Source organism: Scatophagus argus, chromosome 9, assembly GCF_020382885.2.
Source record: "Scatophagus argus isolate fScaArg1 chromosome 9, fScaArg1.pri, whole genome shotgun sequence".
NCBI lineage: Eukaryota > Metazoa > Chordata > Actinopteri > Scatophagidae > Scatophagus > Scatophagus argus.
In genome coordinates this window covers 9,824,210-9,840,670 of record NC_058501.1, presented here as the reverse complement: position 1 = coordinate 9,840,670, position 16,461 = coordinate 9,824,210, and the positions used below count along the sequence as shown (strand labels likewise).

The following is a 16,461-nucleotide window of genomic DNA, read 5'->3' as shown; positions in this document are numbered from 1 at the left end:
CCACTTATGGTGGCTGCACAGGAAATGCGAAGTGCAATTCGACTTTGCTTTGATAAGTTTAAATCCAAATAATTTAATTCTAAAAATGAATATTATTATAGTGATGGCGTAGTGAGTGCAGTTTAAAATGTTTATTTCAAGGCAGTTCCCTCAACCAACCTTCTTCCAGCGTGCAGGAATGCGAGCATCGTACATGCAGTCCAGGGCATCCCGCAGATTCTCACTCATGATGATGGTCCCATCGATGGCCAGCTTGAGGTCTGTCAAGGTGTTTCGGACCAGAACTATGACCCTCTGCATCCGATCGATCTCCTGACGCAGGAAGATGTTCATGGGTTGGAAAGGACCCATCTTCTGGAGGCGCTCTCTCACCTGGTTTCATTAAATCAGAAAGCATAAAACTTTCATGAATCTCATGAAGAATTTAGAACACATAGGGTGAAGACGCATGAACACTACGACAAAGACTTTTTAACATTTAATCAGCAGGGCTGGCAAGTAGTGAGTCATTTTTCAGTAGTGGAAATGATAATTCGACATGTCAAAATGTCATATTGACAAGTTAAAATGTGAATTAAAGATATCTGAAAAATAATGTCACACATATACTTTAACACATAGAAATTACATCTCACATACACCAAATTGATTTACAAATATCTTAAATTTAATTGTGGCTATCAGTAATTCTTTTTTCACTAATAACAATCACTGTAATAATAATAACAATTACAGATCTTTATTCTACATAACCTGACTTCCTAAAGCCTTTCTGTCAGAAAACTATTGGAAAATTTTGTTTTAAATCTAAAATTCTGACAAATTATAAAAGGAATGTAGATATTCCAAATGTAAATGTAATGTGTATGAGAATTATTTTGAGTAGTTACAGACAGTAGTTACAGAACTGTAACTGAAATATTAATAATTTAATCTTGTCCAGTCAGAATTGAATTTTAGATATCAATAATTCCATTTATGATAAAACAATTATAGATCTCCACAATAAAAAGCAGCAAAAGTAAGAACTGAACTGTCGATAATAACATTTAACCTTTTGACTAATTGTAATTGAGTGTTAGATATCTTAAATTTAAATTATATATAGTCAAAATTACATTTTGGATATTGACTTTGAACGTTAATGTCAAAGTTTTATAGATATCTGTATAGAGTCTGAACAGAGGTCAATAGTAAAAGTTGACTATTGCAGATATATACAATGGACATTTTCACTGAATGTTGTTAAAGAATTAACATTTTGACCATTGACAAATGAACTGTAGATACCTTTAATTACCTTGAATTACATTATGGACTTGCTGACTTGCACTTCTAACTAGTGAAACAACTAATTATTACCAACTACAATTGCTATTAACACTAATGGAAAAATATTAAAAATGCTTGCCATGCACACTTGTTATATACATACAAAAAGACATGTTTGTAGGCTGGAAACATACCTTGACTCAATACAACGCAGTATACCTCCACTCTGCATATAATCTTCACACATCTGTTTGACTTGAAGTGTTGTACATGCTTCATATACTTCAGGTACAAACTGAGCACAGAATGTGACATTCCTGCTGTTACTGCTATTTATAAGGAACAGAAGCGGAGGAAAACGACGACTGTGAATTCACTTTTTGTCGTTCTGTCATTCTAAACTCAAGGTAGGTACAATTACCTATCATTTTGCTTTTATTCCTCCTTTTTTGGTGGTGGTGGTGGGGTGTTAATGTAGTGTGTACTGCTTTCATATACTGTATAGACAACAGGCTGATAGGAAGTGAAAGTGTCAAGCGCAGGGTGTGACGTGCAGTGCCAGTTTTCCATGACGAGCTTTGCGCCAGGCCTCAGAAAAGTCAAATTCTCACCTCACTGTCTCTCAAGTGACAAAAAAAAGGAGAGAAAAAAAACCCAAAATAAAGCAAAGTTGGCAGGATCCAGATACATTAACACTCCATCTATTTCTAGTCTTCTTATCTCTCCATTGATCACATCTCTCTCTCTCTCACACACACACACACACACACACACACACACCCACATCCACACCCACACACCCCAATCCATCACCTCATCAGCACACATCACACTGCTCTGACTGTACCACACTAGCACACTCCTCAGATATAATCACCTTGGGCTGTTCATGGTGCACGCGCACACACGCATGCACACAAACACACTGCCACATAATGTACATGCAGACTTACTTCAAAAGGCACATAGTCAGGAGGCAGTTTCTCCAGCATGTCGTCAGCCAGCCTGTACACCACAGCCTCTCTGGTTTCCCCTCCGCCAGACGAGCTGTCTTTAGGCTGAATACTGAGGATGGTGTCCAGAACGTCCTTAGCCAGCTTACTTTGGTAGGTTATGTCTGCGTTAGGGTGGAGACCAAATACCTCTGGGGTGTCATAGGCTGGCAAACCCTGAAAAAGACAAACAACTATTGTACCAGAGGACACTTTGGTTCACAGAGCATTCAGGAAAATATTTTCAGAAAGAGATAGCTGAGAAGCATTCTCTCTACTCTCACAAGAAGTTCTACGAAAGGGCCCACAGAGCAGCTTACCACCTCACACTGAGCTGGCGCAAACAGGCTGACAGCTTATGGGTAAAACAGTCTCCAACAATACAGATGTAGTTTCCAAACATCTACTTCACTGCAAAGCAGTTTTTTTGTCAGTGCTAAGTCACAGTTGGCCAGGGTATAGTGTGGATGGCAAAGTGTCTCCTCTGATACACACAGTGTGTAACTGTAAGTAACTGTGACATCTGTGTGGCTGCCTGTGACGCTTATAGCGGACAGGACATCAAGAAGCATGCCAAGTAACCCTGTGCTCCTTATATGACCTCTCTAACATTCAATGCCATTTTTCTAAGCTGCTCTCATAGTATAAACAAAGTATTCCCTCACTGACATAATAAGTAATTATCACTACACAGAAATGCTGTCATGGTGTCAAACCGTAATGAGCACATGAAGATGACAGAAAATAGTTTCATGTTTTTCATGTTAGCATGTTGAAGCAAACGCAGTTCTATTTCCCCTTGGCTGAAGCAGACACTGGTTGATGTGTGATCAGATTTCTTCCATTCTGGTTTCTTTTATGAAGAAAAGCTCAGAGTTTGCATTGGGGAAATTAAGACACTTATGGCTCATGTTGTCATCGGCCTGTTTATCCTTCAAACATTTATCATGCTGTGCTTTCAAATAGAGTCAAACATCAGGGGGGAGCCCAGATAATGCAAAAATAACAATGGGAGGTGATGAAGAGAGTCACACTGGGAGCGAGAGAGAATAGCCTTTGTCCCTTGCTGTGGTCATTTATTTCCTCTTAGGGAATTTTAGCTTTGTTCCTGTCAGTCTGCATTGAATTGAAATACACAGATGCGTGGATATACGCACAAAAACACATCATGTTCAGTTGTGTATTTTGCCTTTGTAGATAAAGTGCGAAGATTTGTGTGTTATTGGTGTGTACATTTGTATGCATTACCTCTGTTTGTTTATGCGTTTGTGTGTGTGTGTGTGTGTGTGTGTGCACGCGTGTGTGTTCTCCAAGGCTGTGTTTGTCATTCTCCATTTGGGAGGCAGTGCAGAGGAATAAGCTTGCTGAGCCTGGCAGCCCTGAGAATCCATCATAATGAAACTAGCTTTAATGAAACCAGCTCAGGAACTGCCCCCAGACATAACACACAGGCACACACACACACACCAGTTAAGCACACCAATAAATCAGACATAATAACAAAATGAGCATGTTTGCATTTTATCTGAAATCACGCATGGCAGCCTGTATCTTTATGTGACGAGTGCAGTGTGTCAGCGTCCTGCGGAAACCTCGTGTTGTCAGTGTTGCTCTTTTCACTGTTTGTGATGTCACTGAAGGCTGACATCGGAGAAAAAACTGAAACAAATGGCAACACCACATGACAAGTGCAGAATTTTAACAGACGTAGAAAGATAGGGCATGAATGTGCAAATATACCTGAAATCTTCAAAATGGTAGCTCTTATCAGAGGCTGACAGTGACACGGCTGCAGCCACATGTCTAGTCATACGTATGCTCTTCTGCTGGAGCATCTACAGAAGGCAGACACAAACTGTACAGTTCGTGATCCATGTGGTTGTGACTCACCTGAATGTATGTCAGATACTGGTCAACACTGGAGCATTTTGGGATGTTGTAGCCCTTGTAGAAGTTGAAGGAAGGTCCAAACATGTCCTCACTAAACCAGACCTTGGCAAAGGTGTTGAGGAGACGCTTGTCATAGTCATCGGTTACACGCCCACCATATTGAATCTCTCCGATCATGTACCGCACTGTGTTCCACGACACGCCCTGAGGAAGTATGAAATAGTGATACAAGACGTCAGCAAATAAAATAAGTGAAATTCTTACAGATGCTGAGCAAGACCTTGGCACTGATGGATAACTTTTGGTGGATAATCTTTAGTGTTCAGTTATATTACCATACATGGCTCATTCATCTATGCAACGCGATCATCGTGATCAATTATATATTTAGTTTGTGCAACGTGACCCACGCAACGTGCTGACGTCTTGTATTTCATGAACTTACGACCAATTTGCAGCTCATAGTTGTTTATGGCCAACATTTATTTGATTATTTTGATTATTTGATTAATACATACTTTTTTATTCATATTTACTTATTCGATTATAACACATGAGGCCTGATTGACATGACATGTGACTAACATGACATGTGCCACAGCTTCTACCCTTATGTGACATGCAACTTGACTGCTACTGTATATGCTATGTAATGACCAGTATCTAACTCTCTGTATTTGTAATTAACACTGTATTCATATGCTATGTGTATTTAATCAAATATAGCTCACTCATGTTTGTTTGGTGTAATTTTCAGATCAGCCTGAGGGTAAAAATAACGTTAAGTCCAAACTCAATGTATAAACTTGATATTAGTAATTTACTCCAAAAGACTATAAAAGGGCAAAATCACTAAATTCACTCTTGAGGACCGGTATCAAGGCTCATTTGTTGCGTTTCACTTGCTGTGATAGCAATAAATTCTCTGCACCAGACCTGCTGACTCTGCTCATCATTTTAAGACCACTGAGGCCTACACTGGAAGACTCCACCTTGGAAGCCCTACAGTCATTTCTACCTTTTTAATGTCCATGTCATCGAGGTGGTTCTGAACAAACTGAACAGTGGCATTGAAGTCGGCCTGATTGAACTCGTAGGGGATGTTCCATCCAAGAGGTCCGTACTTTCTCCGCTCCTGGACCGTGCTGTGGAGAAATGCCACTCCATACAGCATTGGCTTCCACTGCACCATGTTACTGACATCCAAAAGGTCCTGGTTTATACCTGGTGAGGGGTACAGTGAAGAGTAATATCTTTTGAAAATTATTGTGGTTCTATCAGCTGTTGAGGTTAATTTAAAGACTTATAGCTACAGAAAGTGTGACTACTGTAGCAGAGGTGGGGGGCATAAAACTAAATGTATTATAGGGCATACAGCACTGTCAAAGACAAAGAAAAAAAGAAATATAAGACTAAAAAAAACTTTTTGATTTAAAGGAAATGCTATGTGCTGAGCGATATTTCTTTTTTTAAATTGGTTTTAAAAAAATAAGATTTAGATTTTTTCTGTCACTGCAAGCATGACACATAGAGAGCTGTATACACACTTTTAACTTTGCACATGTAAGTTGGAAATTCTCTGACAGGCAATTTCAAAGGGTTTTCCTGAGCTTTAATGAAGTTTGGGAAATCTTGCCAGGCTCAGGAGGATAACAGTGTAGTGAAGTGAGTCTACAATATCCAACTAATAGGCAGCCCTGTGTGTGTGAGGTTTCTTCTAAACCCAAGTGGTTCAGCTGTACATCATTTGGGAATTTCAACATGTAAACGTAGGAGAAAAATAGCAAATCTACATTCCTATATAGCAAAAATCAGCATTCTCTGAAAATTGAATTTAATATTATGAATGCACCGCCCACAACAAGTGGGTTTCCTCTGAACTGAGGAAAAATGCAATTTTTAATTGCAGTGAGGATTCAAAAGCTGAAGATAAATGTTTTCCTAGAATCTCAAGTGCCCTTCAGGAGCCTCACATATTCCATAGGAACCAGACAGAGACAGCTGGCTTATCCATATTAAATATTCTCTTTTTCCTTCTGTAAGTTTCAACTTACACTGAATAAAACAGCAAATAGTTATTTATCATCTGTTCCTCTACTGCTTTTACCCTAAACATACACATACTTTGGTTACTGATTATGTAAAGCCTGTGTGTGTGTTTGTGTGTGTTTGAGTGAGATTGAAGAGCTAACTATCACCCAGTTATGATAAATTAAAGAATCAGTCTGTTGACATTTTATTTTATTTTCACCATATTTATGCCTTGCATGTTTTCAGCATGGAGTACTCAATTGATTCAGGACAGACTGCATGCATTTTTTTCCACACTACCCTAACCCTAGTTATAAAATGGTGTGTTAAGAATTTGGACATTTGATTAATTCCACAAAAATATACGAATCTATATACTTATACACTGTTATGGCCCACCTCCATAGGTCCTCTTAAGTCCCGCCTTGAGGCCTTGTGGTGGTTCGTTGGTAAACTTGATTGACATCTGCAGAAGCGTAATGGGGAAGTGTCTGTGGACCTCTGTGGTCATCCAAAGGCGGAAACTGTCATGGACAAAGTCTGTCTCCGTCACAGTGTCCATTAGTTCGTCCATGAAGTCCAGGCCCAGGTGGCAGTTCTGGAGTAAGGCCCAGCCACCCTGGGAACAAATGAAAAGGGAGATGGTTATCATCTATATCAAGGACTGCAAAGTGATGATGTAGTAAAGGTCTAAAAAAGAGAGGAAAATGTTCTTTGTGAGAAACTAACTCTTAAAAACACATTTTTCTGAGAGAGCACTTCGCTGTCTAGTTCAGCATTTTGCATGAAACAATTGGTCTCCTGCTACATCAAATGAAGCAAAAATAGCAGTAACCTCACACCCCTGACTCACATTAGCCATGGTCTGCTGCAGAAGCTTCCGGGCGTGGACCTCTTGTCCTTGTCCCATGGAGACATATCGGGTTTCAAACTTTAGTCTCTTCCCCAACGCAATGATGGAGTCGGTTGGATCTGAGCCCATTGACAAGAAGCAGATGAGAGGTGTTCGTGGGTCTGATTCCTCCCACATCTTCTCTAAGTCAAGTATCACCCCTTCTGTGTATTTCTCTCCCATTGCGTCCATGATATATTTACGGGCCTGGAAGAGGAAGAGAAAGGGAAAGACATAAGGCAATATTAATGCAAAATGCTAAAACACAAGGCAAAAATAATAATAATGTCTGGAAAGCTGGGAACTGAGTGAATGGTTCAAAGGATTTTTTTCTTTTTTTTTTTCTTTTTTTAACTGGCTTACCCTTTTCAGTCAACAGTAAAGACTGCTGCCGTAGGTCAGACAAGGATAAATGCTGGCCTGTTTGTCAGTGCAACAAAATAAATTCCACTCAGGGCTCATCTGCAGTGGACCAAAAAACTACCCATCAACAAAAAGTGAGTATCCATTAGCCATTGCAGATATTCAGGCTCAGCGAGCTTCAGAGAGAGAGAGCCATTTTACTTAATGTATTCCACTTTTCCCTTCAAGGAAAGACTTGGCTGAGGGAGAGATTAAGAGATTTTTATTTTCTTCATCTGAACCCAGTCTCATTAACACAAGTGCATTTTTGAAGTAACCCAGCATCTCTTTTCCAGCCTAACTTTTCAATTAACTAAGAGTATGCTGCTTTAGGCTACTCTGTCGTATTTCTTTCATGGTAATTCATTCATTAGCACGTTTATGTTCAAGTGTGACTGAATCAGGCTGCTAAAAATGGATTATGATGCATCCATGCTACTATGGGACTTACACTACTGTTTATCTCAAGGAAATTCAATCGAAGACGTTTCACCTCTCAGTTCATGTATCTTCAGTTCTATGTAGGCTTCATCACTTCATCATGAACTGATGAAGCCTCTTGGATGAGAGGTGAAACGTCTTCAAAGACAAATAACTAAGTCCAGTTGCATTCGATTGAATTTCCTTGAGATAACCATGACCTGGATGAATGAGAATATTCACAGGCTTACACTACTGTTTGTTTTGAAAATCCGGTTTTAAGCCACCAGGTTCTTGTGCCTGGATATAGTAACCACAGACACACACACACACACATACAGACAGAGGCATGTCTTCTCTAACCTGAGCGATAGTCCTGTCAGGACACCAGCAGCGTATGAGGAGCAGGCGTCTAAAACAGTTGAGAGCCTGGTCATAGGAATTTGGGATGACCTCCTCCTCTGGGGCCTCCTTATCAAACCACGATTTCCACTGTTTCTCATTACGACTTATCTGAAAGAAATGTGTAAACAGCTCTGACTCAGGAACACACAGATAGAAATGATTCATTGCTTCCCATTACATCAATTCTGGACAGATGGAGAAGACGGCGAAGAACAAATTAAATACAAACTGCCCGCAAACACATGAAGGCACACACATTGATGGTCAAAGCAGCACCAGAATTCAATCCAACATGAAGAAAAAAAGCAGAGATCAAAAGTACCCTACAGTTCGGCTAAATATTGAAATTTATTCACTGTTCCCATTCCCAGGTGCAAAACATAAATTGTCCAAATATTACATGCCTAAGCACAGCATCTTTGGGCACTGATCATTACTTTTTTTGGTCCCTTATTTTCTCACAAAACATTTGCAGCACAACATATGTAAATGCAGTGTAAACACATAGCTTGTTAATCACTGTGTTTACATGCACGCAAGAAAGTAGGAGACTGGGAGAAATCACATTAAAGGAGGAAATCAGAGATTATGTTTACAGTACATACACCGCATTAACTTGGTATCTCTGTAATTTGTATTAACATGCAGCCCATAAGCAATAGATTACCTTCCACTACATTTTTTAACCTTGGTATATTTTCTGCGTGTTTGTGATATGGTGTTACTTAACAGCCCGAGTTATTTCTTAGGAATTGTAGGGTTTCTTTTTCTTCAGTTTGTTCACGTAATTTTGGTTTCTGCTTAGGTAAACTAGCATTTATTTTTGGATTTAAAGCCAAAAATAAATGCCACACTGTATTCAAAGCCACACTGCTACAAGTAAAGTTTCTAACCAAGTGTGTTCTATAATGACTATTTATTCAGGGAAGTGAACAACCCCCTGCTGCTAATTCACATAGTTGCACACATTTACAACCAAGAGCTGTTTGTTTTTGTTGATGAGCTCCACTTAAGAATGCGAGGGGTTCAGCGCTTTGCTGAAGAGCACATTAACAGTAGCTCTTGATAAAGCAGTGTGTTAATCATTTATGTCCCACACACACATTTCTGAGCTAGTCTGGGGATAGGCTAAAATGGTTGCTTGAATATGATGTTTGTGTGTGAAATCTGCAAACATGTGTGTAGTACAGTTTTTTTTTTCTTTTGTAGCGTGAGGACCTCTAAATCCAAGGCCATGGTTCTCAGTCGGAAAAGAGTGGATTGCCTACTCCAGGTCAGAGGAACATTGCTGGAGGTGGAGGAGTTCAAGTATCTTGGGGTCTTGTTCTCAAGTGAGGGTAAAACTGAGCAGGAGACTGACAGGCAGATAGTAGCCATGTCTGCTGTGATGCAGACACTGTACTGTTCTGTTGTGGTGAAGAGAGTGTTGAGCCAGAAGATAAAGATCTCGATTTACCGGTCAATCTACGTTCCAACCCTCACCTATGGTCACCAGCTGTGAGTAGTGACCGAAAGAACAAGACTGCAGATACAAGTGACTGAAATGAGTTTCCTCTGCAGGGTGGCTGGGCTCAGCCTTAGAGACAGGATGAGGAGCTCAGACATCCAAGAAGGGTTCAGAGTAGAGCCGCTGCTCCTTCACATCGAGAGGAGCCAGTTGAGGCGGTTCTGGGACCTAGTCAGGATGCCTCCTGGACGTCTCCCTGGGCAGTTGTTTCGGCCACATCCATCAGGGGGGAGACCCCGGGGCAGACCCAGGACAAGATGGACGGATAATATCTCTCGTCTGACCCGGGAACACCTTGGTATTCCCCCGGACCAATTGGTAGAAATGGCCGGGGAGAGGACAGTCTCGGCTTCCCTGCTTAATGGCTGCTGCCCCCGCAACATGGATTTGGATAAGCGGAGAAAGACGAGACGAGAAGAGGGGTGAGGACATTCAGAAGGGGACACAGATGGTTTTATTCCTCTGTTCTGGGGGAGACTGACGTCACAGTCCTGTCCTCACTGTGTTCTTCTTGGACTAATTTCATTAAACAAAGAACTGTTAATCCATCGCTCCCTGTTAATCATCCACAGAAAAATACACACGCGTATTTGTGTATGTGAACGAATACCAGTGTGCGTGCACACACACACACACACACACACACACACATTTGTTTTTGTGCACACATGCTCAGTGAAAAGTAACTGATTGGAAGTTTCTCCAAACTAAGCTCATTGCACATTGCACAGAGCAATGAGTTTCCCATCCCCCATGGAAGCCACTAAGCTGTCAGTCACCCACAAGGGTGTGTGTATTTGTGTGTGAGCGACAGTCCATTGTGATGAGTGTGTGTATGAAAGAGAGATAGAGAGATGAGGCATGAGACATGATGAGATTGATATTGACATGCTTACTAGAGCAAAGGAGAGCTGTGAAAAATATTTAATAAGCACCTGGAGACCACAGCTGAATTTGTGTACGTGTGTGTGTATGTGTGTGTGTGTGTGTGTGTGTGAGAAACAGGTCACAGATGAGCACTGTTATTTGCAGACTTAATAGATTAAAAACTTTCTTTACTAAAGAAAGGATTTGTACACCTGTCAGGGCACACCTAAATTGATCAAGCTGTGTGTATGTGCATGTTGTACCTGATCCAGTATATCAGAGAACTGCCACAGTTTGCTGAGCTCTACAAGGTTGAGCCAGGTCATGTCAAGGATCCATTTAGCCGGTTTCTGAGGGCAGGCCTTTAGGTCGAGAGATGCACCTCCTTGGTGACACACACACACAAGCATGTGCACACATATCCAAAGTGAAAAGAAAAAAAAAAGAAAAAAAATCATAGAAATGAAGACGCAAAAAACACAGAATGAATTATTCAAATACATGCAAACACAATTTTCAGAAACATACAAAAAAAGTCATGTTGCATGTCCATGTCGAAGCTGACAGATGGTGAAGCTACATGCATGCAGCAGACTGTCTGTTCTGGCCTTGCACTTGCCATAGCTGGCTTTTAACCCTGCAGTGAGGAGCAGTCTATATCTCGGATTCAGTGAACTGCTACAATGCTAATATGTTTGAAATGTACGTGACCCTTGAGCTGAGTTTTTAATTTTTTTTTAATCCATCTCTGACACACAAATAATGATTAATAAGCATTAAGCAGAAAACAGATAGCCATTTAAGTGCAACTTTCTTAAAAAGCCTGAAGTGTGTATTGAGATGAGCCATAGCTGTGTATACAACACATATAGCTTCTTCGGTTCTTTCTATGTTGGGGTTTAAACGTCTCAGTCTCAGTGGAGACACTTATCTGCCAGCGTCTTTCTTTGACTATATATTCTAGATACTCATCATCAGTCTCAGAGGATCAGACATAACAGACTGGTGAAAACAAACAAAAAAAAACAAATGTGATGCAGATTCAGAATGTCTTCACAGCTCAGATGCCATCACTTCAAACCATTGCACTTGGGGGGATTGTAGGATTTGAGGGACTCAGTTTAGCTTAACAGAACTTTACACGGGTTGATGATGGCCTCAAACACACAGCGACAAGCTCCCATGTTTCAAAACGTGAAGTTGGCGTTTTGTACACATGTACACGGACAGCTTTTCTTACCTTTAATGAGTGTGAGGAACTCTTCATGTTTGACTCGGTTGCTCTGCATGTCAATCTTCAGGGTCAACAGCAACGTGAACAGAAACTTGTGCTCCTCGTACAGGCCGCGCGCTGCATACTTATACACCTCAAAGGTCATAAACTCTATGATGTTGGCAATGCGTTTGCTGGTTATTGGGCTTTTGGAGGACCTGTTAAAAGTAAAATTTCACAGGAGATACCACATACATCAAATTTGTAGATTCTGAGCCCCCTAGAGTTCATGCTCACTCAAACATAGACTGGTGATAACAGCATGGGTCAGAAGATTAATTCAATGAGCACAGAACATACTGTTTTTGGTTTTTAGTTCAGGATGTCCTGGAACTAATGGTATGATTTTTTTTTAGCCAGTAAAGACATTAGGAATACAAAATTAGCTTTACAGTTTGACAGGAAATATTATAGAATACACAATTGCTTAAGCAGGTTTAATTGGACTGTCACAGGCACTTCCAACACTGTGCAGTAACAGAAATACCAAGAAGTATTTTCAGATAGCTTCACAATTTAAACACAGTTCAATTTGTAGTATCAACAGTAACTCAGTTGTTCTCCATTGAGTATATCTCACATATGTGGTGACTATGACAACAGCAAGATAAGAAAATAAGATAATCCCTAATTGATCCCTAAAGGGGACATTCAAATGTTGCAGTATCTAAGGACAGAATATGTATAGGAATGTACTGAAGGCAAAATATACAATATAAACAAAATATTCACACATACATTCAAGTAATGCAATGTATTAAATACTAACAACAAAATATACACACACTTTATATGTGCAAGTGTAATGCAGTACTGTCCTAAAGTGGATGTGAGGAGCAGTACAGAAATATGAGATATCTTGACATAAAGAATTCAAGAAAACATTGGCAAAGTAATTAGAAAACATATTTATGATGATTATAAGGCTATTATCTAATTTGTACAATGTATTCTTTGAGAACTTGATTTATATGCGAGAGGTGGGAATATTAAATTAAACATCTGTTAAAGTTGAAGCAATTTAATTCCATTGCCCTGCAACAAAAACACTACTGTGAAGCGAATAATATTCAAGATTTTTTAGAGCAACTCTACGGTGATGCTCGAGGCATTATTTGCTGTAATGATATGTTGAATAGTATTCTACTGATGTTTGAATTATTTTAGGATTTCAGAGATACTAATGAAGTCCCCACTTACCTCATTATCTGCTAAATTTTCAACAACAAAGCTTTACTTTTACAACCAAGCAACAAAATAAACCCCGTAAGGGAGGTAGTGTTCTTTGCTAATTCAAGAAGCAAAATGCACAGAGCTTCCTTTTGATAAAAATACATAGTGAAGAGGAGTATATTGTATTTGATAGCTAGAGGTTGAAGAAAATGTACAAACTGACAAAAACATTATATCTTGGCAACTGAGTATTCAGTTGACTTTCACTTTTGTATAACTTATACTCATTTATCATGCTCTTCAAATGTGTTCCATGCACAATGATAACATTTGACAACATGACAACATATAGCAGGATTTGTAAATGTGAATGTGGAAAGTGGAACAAGTAGAAAGGCAATGAACAGATAATGAGGGTGGTTTTGGGTCATAGACTGGAACTGACTGGCTTTAAGATACTTAAATTATACAGTATGAGCTGTCTGAAGTCAGTTCAGTCTTGTTTTGCCCTTGTAGGAAATCAGTATTTTGGGTGAGACTGAAATAGCATCACAGATATATGCATTCTAATCAGATTCAGTCACCTAGAAAGTGCACCACATGCCCCAAAAACACCAGCTGACAATGCCAATATACCCAAACAAATAACCCAGAGAGACCTGACGAATCACAGTAAGACATTCTAACACGAAGATGTGCGGGATCTCTTGCTGTTGTTGCTATTTAAAGAAATTTCATTTATGGGAAAACCATATGATTAGAAAAAAAGACTTATTTATTACACAAAGCAGAGAATGGCAGCGTTGTCTCACCTAGACAGAGAAAGGTCAAAAAGTCCCAGGAACTGTCTCAGAGACGTCTGATACATGATGTTCACCATACTCATTTCTGTGATCAGAAAGTACAGTATGCTGCCCCTGGTGGCCACTGAAAACAAACATAGAAAAGGGAATAGCAATGTTAAAAGAAGTGTTTGTCCCTGTAAACACTTCTCATAAGTGCCATCAGGGGACTCTCTGGCATCTATTCATGAATGAAGAGTTCTCTTACACAATGTCCTGTCACACACATTCATTTATACTGTACAGCATAAACAAGAATTTTGTGGAAAAATGAAAAAAACACTGATGATGAAGTTAATCAGAATGTCTGAAAATATGAAGTATAGACTGACAGTGAGAGTTTTTATTATGAACTAAATCTGTTTTAAAGGGATGTGTGGTAAGCAAATTTTCTCTTGGACAGTGGCTATGTTTGTTGTTGCTTGAGCTGAATGATAAACTGAAAATTAATCTTTCCCATGTGAATGAACCTGAACTTGGCAGGCAGACTGTTACCAACCAGAGTAAACTGAACTACAGATTCTGCCTGTGAGCCAGTTGTCATGACCCACCAGGTCGGTATTCCTCTCTGGCAGCATTGATCTGGATCTCAGTCTCGGCAGCAATCTGCAGTTTCTGGGTGACCTCTTCAGCTGTGCGCTTGGTGTTGCCAAGGACAAGAATCAGACTCTCATCATCCACCAGTGAACCCTACAAAGAGACATATTTTCCTGGATAAGTCAGAAAATGAATAAAAATGCAAATATCACACACAAAATAGTTTTTGGTGATGGAGTTCAGTTTGAGTCATGGCTGTAAAGGTTTTTCTATTATTGTTCTTTTCTTTCTTTTCCTAGAGACAGAGACAAGTCCAGATGAGCATATTTTGCCAGCAAATGTCACCAACAGGCTATTTTTCCACACGGTTGTTTTATAAAGCAAAGAAGAATCAAAAAGCACATGCACATGAATTTAGCCATAAGAACATACAAATGTTGCTCCTGACACTGCTTTAGTATCCACACTGATAATCATCACATGCCCAAAGCCCTGAAGTCAGATGGAGGCGATGCTGTTTATCACTTCAAAATGTTTTCTGATGCATGGTGACTTTAGAGGCATTTGCTTGCCTGTGTGCTGGTCAGTCGGTAGAGGAGGTTGTCCTCTAGTTCCTTCATCTTTCTCTTGTTAGAGGTCACATCTTCCAAGAGGTCTGTCCTCTCTTTCTCCAGTTCCTGGTGTCAAAAAAAGCACAGATAACACACACACACACCTGTTATAAAGCTGTAGCATGTCACCTAGTGGGAAAGCCATATGATCATTAAAATAAAAGGATTTATCCTTGCTCAGCAGGTATATGACTAGAAAATGAAATGCCATCTAGATTAGGAGATGTCCAAGGTGATGTAGAATATATCTCATGATACAGACCCCATCACATGGCAGTCTGGTAATTACTGGATAGACAGACCGGCAGACACCTTCATCCTTTATATTATGCTTTTAGAAAGTTAAAAACAGGTATAAGTTACCACTACTGTCATACTGCCTCATATGTTTTAAAGTGATTATATTGCTACCGTGATTGCAGATTAGTGAGTTTCATACAACAGAATCTTATTAAGTCTAAGTGCTCTGAACATTATTTTTTTTTCCATAAAAAAACTAATAACTAGACAAACACGTTGATGAAATAATAGTATAATAATTCTGTAAAACAAGAGAGAGAAGAGAAAATACCATATCTTTCTTCAGCAATGAAGCGACAAAGTAAAACACCACAGTAACATGAAGTGCTGGTGCCCTGAATGTCAGTCTGATGCTCCACCAATTAAATGGACTGTACTCCTCCAGCAGCATTATCAAAAACCTCACTGACCCACAGTAAGCCAATGGGAAAAGTAAACCTTTAAAACAGTGTATTGGATTTTAATGCTTAAGTATAGTTAGACTATAAAGATTAATATGGTCAAGATAACTGCTTGTGACCTATAAATGAAGGGGCTGAGGAGCACATCTTATCTTCACAATGTGTGTTCATTTGTCTGTCTTTGATGAATTCAAAGCCAGTGGACATTTTCAGGGACAGGGAACCTTCTAAACGATTCATTCATACTACTACAAATGCATTTTCTCTGAAAATTTGAACAGATGGGAGCTGTGGTGTAAAGTGAAAGAAAATAACTGACCAGTGATGTTGGGTTTGTAAATGCAGTTTGAACTGCAAAGATTCAGGTTTTAGTTTCAGCTCTCATTATGATTAAATCCATATTTAGCTCACAATAACAAGCCACTTTTTCCCCATCTCGCATAAATCTTTCATTTTATCATCAGCCATTACTACAGGGACAATGCTCTTGCGACAGCAGTACCAGCATCTTTTTACAGTCACGATCAATGCATCCTCTCCAATGGGCACATTTATAATGCATGTCTATTGCCCAGTATGAATGGATCAAGTGCGTATGCACATTCTTCTTGGCTGTGTGGTTGTTTCTTCACACTCTCTGTGTCTT

The 16,461-nt window shown here is 39.6% G+C and overlaps 1 protein-coding gene across 1 annotated transcript in view; it reads right to left on the bottom strand.

Annotated features, from left to right (window-relative positions):
* The window catches only part of dnah5 (dynein, axonemal, heavy chain 5), a 90,255-nt gene that overhangs the window by 4,860 nt on the left and 68,934 nt on the right, over positions 1-16,461 (bottom strand). Inside the window, exons 73-84 of the mRNA XM_046400866.1 lie at positions 15,076-15,180; positions 14,518-14,656; positions 13,937-14,051; positions 11,919-12,109; positions 10,942-11,063; positions 8,263-8,412; positions 7,039-7,284; positions 6,585-6,804; positions 5,173-5,378; positions 4,155-4,358; positions 2,226-2,441; positions 160-372 (exon numbers count right to left, since the gene is read on the bottom strand). Coding sequence (XP_046256822.1) covers positions 160-372; positions 2,226-2,441; positions 4,155-4,358; positions 5,173-5,378; positions 6,585-6,804; positions 7,039-7,284; positions 8,263-8,412; positions 10,942-11,063; positions 11,919-12,109; positions 13,937-14,051; positions 14,518-14,656; positions 15,076-15,180 — 2,127 coding nt within the window. The remainder of the gene's footprint in view (positions 1-159; positions 373-2,225; positions 2,442-4,154; positions 4,359-5,172; positions 5,379-6,584; positions 6,805-7,038; positions 7,285-8,262; positions 8,413-10,941; positions 11,064-11,918; positions 12,110-13,936; positions 14,052-14,517; positions 14,657-15,075; positions 15,181-16,461) is intronic.